The sequence below is a fragment of the Nicotiana sylvestris genome, chromosome 8, assembly GCF_000393655.2.
Source record: "Nicotiana sylvestris chromosome 8, ASM39365v2, whole genome shotgun sequence".
Lineage (NCBI taxonomy): Eukaryota > Viridiplantae > Streptophyta > Magnoliopsida > Solanales > Solanaceae > Nicotiana > Nicotiana sylvestris.
Genome location: NC_091064.1, coordinates 863,393 through 870,279, shown reverse-complemented (window position 1 = coordinate 870,279; position 6,887 = coordinate 863,393). Strand labels below are relative to the sequence as shown.

The window sequence follows — 6,887 nt, the reverse complement described above, 5'->3', positions numbered from 1 at the left end:
TCCATAAGACTCCTCAAGGTCTGGCATTGTCACAATCTCATTATATTAAGACAGTACTTGAAAAATTCAAGAACTTGGGCTTTAAAGTTACAAAGACTCCAATTGACGTGAATCTTGCACCAGCAAACAATAAAGGCCAAAGTATATCACAATTGGATTATGCTCGTGTGTTGGGATGCTTAATGTATATCATGAATTGTACACGACCAGATATAGCTTGTGCTATAAGTAAATTGAGCCGATATATAAGCAATCCAGACCAATCTCATTAGATGGCAATGAAACGGGTTTTGGGATATTTAGAACATACCCAGAACTATGATTTGCACTATAGTAAATTCCCTGTGGTGATTGAGGGATACTGTGATGCAAATTGGATCACCGATTCAGCTAATTCTAAGTCTACGAGTGGATATGTATTCACTATTAGCGGAGGAGCGGTATCTTGGAAGTCGTCCAAACAAACATGTATTGCCCGCTCTACAATGGAGGCTGAGTTCATAGCCTTAGATAAAGCCGGTGAAGAAGCTGAATGGCTCTGAAATTTCTTGGAAGACATTCCATTTTGGCCCAAACTGTTGGCACCAATATGCATACATTGTGATAGCCAAGTAGCAATTGGAAGGGCTGGGAGTGTTATTTATTACGGTAAATCTCGTCATATATGACGAACACATAAGACCGTTAGGCAACTACTCTCTAGAGAAATTATCACGATTGATTATGTAAGGTCAAGTGATAATGTGTCGGATCCACTTACAAAAGGCCTAACTAAAGAGGTAGTTGAGAAATCATCAAGGGGAATGGGACTATGGCCGAGAACAAGTCATTGTGGCGATAACTCTACCTAGAAGACTAGAGATCCCAAGATCTAGGTACAAGGAGATCAAACAAAGGCATTAATGACGATTCAACATTGTCAACAAAAAAATTGGTCCATTCTCGTGATGAGACAATGTTCAGTACCAAGGATAAAGCATTAAGTCTTTTTAATGATTTCTAAATTTGATACGGGGTATATCAAATAGTGTATCTACGGGATGACACATTTAGGAATCACCTATGTAAGTGTGAAATGTTAGCCGCTTTAAGGAGAATTTTGCAAGGCCAATTCTCTACGCACTTATGAAACCAGGCGGTGTTCATGGCTGAAACGAACACAACAATGAGAACCAAAGATGGTTAAGGGTTGATCGTGTGACTTATGGTTGTGTAGGTATACACCAAAGATCGACGGTTCAAAGATATCAAATCTACCGATTGACCGAGTATATCCGACATAAGTTTACTACGGAAAGTTCAAAGGGAAACCTACTTATCCAGATGCAATTAATCCTTGCTTGCAAATCACACAAGTTTTTCATGCATACTTCCATAATATAGTCATTTCCCATTCATGTGGGGGATTGTTGAGGATTTTAAGATGGAAAAGTCTTAAAAAGAGGGTGAATGGGAAATGGAGGGAAAATGAAATTTTTGAGTAAAATTTTAAATATCCTTCTCTTGAAACATTGTCCCTCATTGGAAGAGGAAAAGTATTTTGGTGGGTATATAAACAATTACTCTTCTTGTAGCTCTTAAAGAGTTAAGAAGAAGGCAAGCCTCGCGCCGTCGTCGTCGTCGTCGCTCGCTTCGGCTTCGGCTACGGCTTCGGCTTCGGATTTGGATTTGGTCAAATGATCGATCGATTGATTAATTTTTTAGACCAAATTTATTTGTTAATAGTGAATATTAACGTAATATTATCCGTATTTGTAACGGATGTTTTCCAATCCGTGAATATTAATGAGCAAGTGCTCATTCCACCATGTTGAGTGCTTCCTCCATTAATTAAAAGCCTTAGTGCTCCAGTCACCATGATTGCTTCCTCCATTAATTAAAAGCCTTAGTGCTCCAGCCACCATGAGAAAATGCTTCACCAAATGAGTGTGTTTACCAACTGATTACACTATAAAAGAAAGGTGCCAGTAGCTTGTTAAAAAACAGAAAAAACGGACAGAAAACAGAAAGCAACGAGCAATCTGATTTCCTCTTCTATTATCGCTCGACATTGACTATAAATTGCATTCCTTCCTCTCAAAATTTCCATTCGACTTCTGAGTTCTCCTCCTTTCTTGTGCATTGCTTTAAACTACAAATAAAGCAACCGTAAGTGTGATTTGCTGCCAAACTTTGTGTTCGCTGAAACACTGGGGTTTGAAGTACCGCTGCACCAGTGTGTAATTCGTTCTATCCTGGGAAGAAATAATCCATAACCTTGGGTACTAGGAGGGGATTAAATTCCTTAAGGAAACACTGTGAATTTAGTGGGCTCGAATTAATTATTGTTTCATTTATATTTACATTTATAGGCTAACGTTCTTTTCTCAAGAATTATTATTTACAAATACAGGTCAAATAAAAATTAACAAGCTTATAAAAATTAACAATCTTAAGGAATTTAACAATTTTAATTTTTGTATTTGAATTATTCTTATTATTCTGGAAACTAAAACCTTTGTGGTTTCGGGTACTTCCGTTTGGAGAGTAAAGCCTTCGTGGTGGTTTGTTGGAAATTAAAATCTACGTGATTTTTTTTCTTCAAGTTTAAACGTTTGTTTGTGTCATTCTTTTACAGAAATGGAAAATGACAACAGAAACCGAGCTGTTCCAATGATGATAGCCAACACATCAACAAGCCGAACACCGGCGTTGGCACCGGCAGAGAAACCCGGAAAATTTTTCGGGATTGATTTCAAGCGCTAGTAGCAGAAGATGTTCTTCTACTTGACTAAGCTATGTCTATAGAAGTTCATCAAGGAAGATGTTCCTGATCTGCCAGATGAAACTCCAGAGAATAAAAGCTTTCTCGTGATTGAGGCATGAAAGCATTCCGATTTTTTGTGTAAGAATTATATTCTTAGCGGACTGGATGATAATCTGTATAATGTATACAGTGGCGTGGAGATATCAAAAGAATTGTGGAGTGCGCTTGAAAAGAAATACAAAACTGAAGATGTCGGGATAAAGAAATTCGTCGCTGTAAAATTTTTGGACTACAAAATGGTAGATAGCAAGTATGTTATTACCCAAGTCCAGGATTTGCAAGTAATTATTCATGATCTACTTACTGAAGGTCTTGTCATCAATAAAGCATTTCAAGTAGCAGCAATAATTGAGAAGTTGCCTCCATTATGGAAGGACTTCAAAAATTATTTGAAACACAAACGAAAGGAGATGTCCCTTAAAGATCTCATTGTTCGATTGAGAACCGAAGAGGACAATAAAGCTGCTGAAAAGAGAGGCCGTGGAAATTCAACAATAATGGGAGCAAATATTGTTGAAGATAACAAAAAGAGAAAGAAGGCTTCTGATCCGAAATACAACCTAAGCAAGAAGCGGTTTAGTGAAAACTGCTACAACTGTGGGAAAATCGGACACAAATCTACGGAGTGTCGTGCTCGGAAGAAAGACAAGAAAAGGGGTCAAGCAAACATGGTAGAAAAGACTCCAATTGACGTGAATCTTGCACTAACAAAGAATAAAGGCCAAAGCATAACACAATTGGATTATACTCGTCCGTTGGGATGCTTAATGTATATCATGAATTGTACACGACCAGATATAGCTTGTGCTATAAGTAAACTGAGCCGATATATGAGCAATCCAGACCAATCTCATTGGATGGCAATGAAACGAGTTTTGGGATATTTAGAACATACCCAGAACTTTGATTTGCACTACAGTAAATTCCCTGCGGTGATTGAGGGATACCGTGATGCAAATTGGATCACTAGTTCAGTTGATTCTAAGTCCACGAGTGGATATGTATTCATTGTTGGTGGATGAGCGATATCTTGGAAGTCGTCCAAACAAACATGTATTGCCCGCTCTACAATGGAGGCTGAGTTCATAGCCTTAGATAAAGCCGGTAAAGAAGCTGAATGGCTCCAAAATTTCTTGGAAGACATTCCATTTTGGCCTAAACCATTGGCACCAATATGCATACATTGTGATAGTCAAACGACAATTGGAAGGGCTGGGAGCGTTATGTATAACGGTAAATCTCGTCATATACGACGAAGACATAAAACCGTTAGGCAACTACTCTCTAGAGAAATTATCACTATTGACTATGTAAGGTCAAGTGATAATGTGTCGGATCCACTTACAAAAGGCCTAACTAAGGAGGTAGTTGAGAAATCATCGAGGGGAATGGGACTATGGCCGAGAACAAGTCATTGTGGCGGTAACTCTACCTAGAAGGCTGGAGATCCTAAGATCTAGGTACAAGGAGATCAAACAAAGGCATTAATGACTGTTCAATATTGTCAACAAAAAATTTGGTCCATTCTCGTGATGAGACAATGTTCAGTACCAAGGATAAAGCATTAAGGCTTTTTAATGATTTCTAAATTTGATACGGGGTATATCAAATAGTGTATCTACAGGATGACACGTTTATGAATCACCTATGTAAGTGTGAAATGTTAGCCGCTTTAAGGAGAATTTTGCAAGGCCAATTCTCTATGCACTTATGAAACCAGGCGGTATTCATGGCTGAAACGAACACAACAACGAGAACCAAAGACGGTTAAGGGTTGATCGTGTGACTTATGGTTGGGTAGGTATACACCAAAGATTGACGATTCAAAGATATCAAATCTACCGATTGACCGAGTATATCCGACATAAGTTTACTACGGAAAGTTCAAAGGGAAACCTATTTATCCAGATGCAATTAATCCTTGCTTGCAAATCACACAAGTTTTTCATGCATACTTCCATGATATAGCCATTCCCCATTCATGTTGGGGATTGTTGAGGATTTTAAGATGGAAAAATCTTAAAAAGAGGGTGAATGGGAAATGGAGGGAAAATAAAATTTTTGAGTAAAATTTTAAATATCCTTCTCTTGAAACATTGTCCCTCATTGGAAGAGGAAAAGTATTTTGGTGGGTATATATACAATTACTCTTCTTGTAGCTCTTAAAGATTTAAGAAGAGGGCAAGCCTCGCGACATCGTCGTCGTCGCTCGCTTCGGCTTCGGCTTCGGCTTCGGATTTGGATTTGAATTTGGATTTGGTCAAATGATCGATTGATTAATTTTTTGGACCAAATTTATTTGTTAATAGTGAATATTAACGTAATATTATCCGTGTTTGTAACGGATGTTTTCCAATATGTAAATATTAATGATTAAGTGCTCATTCCACCATGTTGAGTGCTTCCTCTATTAATTAAAAGCCTTAGTGCTCCAGCCACCATGAGTGCTTCCTCCATTAATTAAAAGCCTTAGTGCTCCAGCCACCATGAGAAAATGCTTCACCAAATGAGTGTGTTTACCAGCTGATTACACTATAAAAGAAAGGTGCCAACAACTTGTTGAAAAACAGAAAAAACGGACAGAAAACAGAAAGCAACGAGCAATCTGATTTCCTCTTCTGTTATCGCTCAACATTGGCTATAAATTGCATTCCTTCATCTCAAAATTTCCATTCGACTTCTGAGTTCTTCTCCTTTCTTGTGCATTGCTTTAAACTACAAACAAAGCAACCGTAAGTGTGATTTGCTGCCGAACTTTGTGTTCGCTGAAATACTGGGGTTTGAAGTACCGCTACACCAGTGTGTAATTCGTGCTATCCTGGGAGGAAATAATCGTTAACCTTGGGTACTAGGAGGGGATTAAATTCTTAAGGAAATACTGTGAATTAAGTAGGCTCGAATTAATTACTGTTTCATTTATATTTACTTTTATAGGCTAACGTTCTTTTCTCCAAAATTATTATTTATAAATACATGTCAAATAAAAATTAACAAACTTAGAAAAATATTAACAGCAAAAGCTTAGTGCACCGATCTGCCTTTTCTTTGCGTTTCTTTTTTCAGATACACGCGAGGGACAAATACCAAATCGGGCTATTGCACCCAAGTGAGCTAGTGATCAATGAAAGGTGCCAAACTATGAGAAATATGACCTATTCTGGCAGAAGGTAACAGTGTCCGATTAAATAATCGAAGACGGGGGCGGATCTTGTACCAAGATTACCTGTTTATGTGAACTCATTTATTTTTGCCTAGAGTTTGTATTTGTATTAAAAAAAGTTAGTAAATATTTAGCTTGAAACACAATTTGTTAGTTTGTTATTATTCTCTCCGTTTCAATTTAGATGAGGTAATTTGAGCCGGCATGGAGTTTAAGAAAAAAGAAGAAGACTTTTAAAACTTGTGGTCTTAAAAGCTTAAGGGTTAAAAATTTTGTGGGGTCATAATATTTGTGTGGTTATAAAAGTTTCTCGTTAAGGGTAAAATGGGTAAAATGAAGAGTTTAAAATTGAATTATTTCCAAATTTAAAAATGTATCATTTATTTTGGAATAGACTAAAAAGTAAAGTAACTTTATCTAATTTGAAACGGTATTATAGTAACTTGAGATCTTTAGAACGTATTAATTTAAAATTTTGAATACGGGTCTATACACACATAAATTAGTACTATCACTGGTATTGCAAATTAAGCTGAAAGCACTTTGGCAATACTAGGAGACAAACCCATACCTGAAAGCTATTTGACCTATTTTGTGCATTTTGTTAGACAAAGCATCTTTCCTTGTCATATCATACTTTAGAGGGAATAGTGGAGATTCGACATTGGAGAGAATGACAGAGAGGGTCTAATAAGTCATGCACTTTTCAGATGATCGAAAAGCTTATTTATCACATTGGATCTTAGTTATTTTATGTGGTCAGCAAATATAAAATATCTATGTAAACTGAGGCGGACCCAGGATCTTAAATTGACAGGGCATCACTATTGAATAATAATTTGAGCAAACACTATATTAAACTCCGGCAACACACTAAAAGTCAAGTTGTGTCCTCCAATGTTATCTTGGCATGTAAGATGA

The 6,887-nt window shown here is 37.1% G+C and overlaps 1 protein-coding gene across 1 annotated transcript; it reads left to right on the top strand.

Moving 5' to 3' along the window:
- The first annotated feature begins 3,303 nt into the window (after positions 1–3,303).
- LOC138874456 (secreted RxLR effector protein 161-like) lies at positions 3,304–3,828 on the top strand. The gene has a single exon (XM_070152897.1). It carries the CDS (start codon positions 3,304–3,306, stop codon positions 3,826–3,828), a length of 525 nt encoding a protein of 174 aa, XP_070008998.1.
- The last annotated feature ends 3,059 nt before the right edge of the window (positions 3,829–6,887 follow it).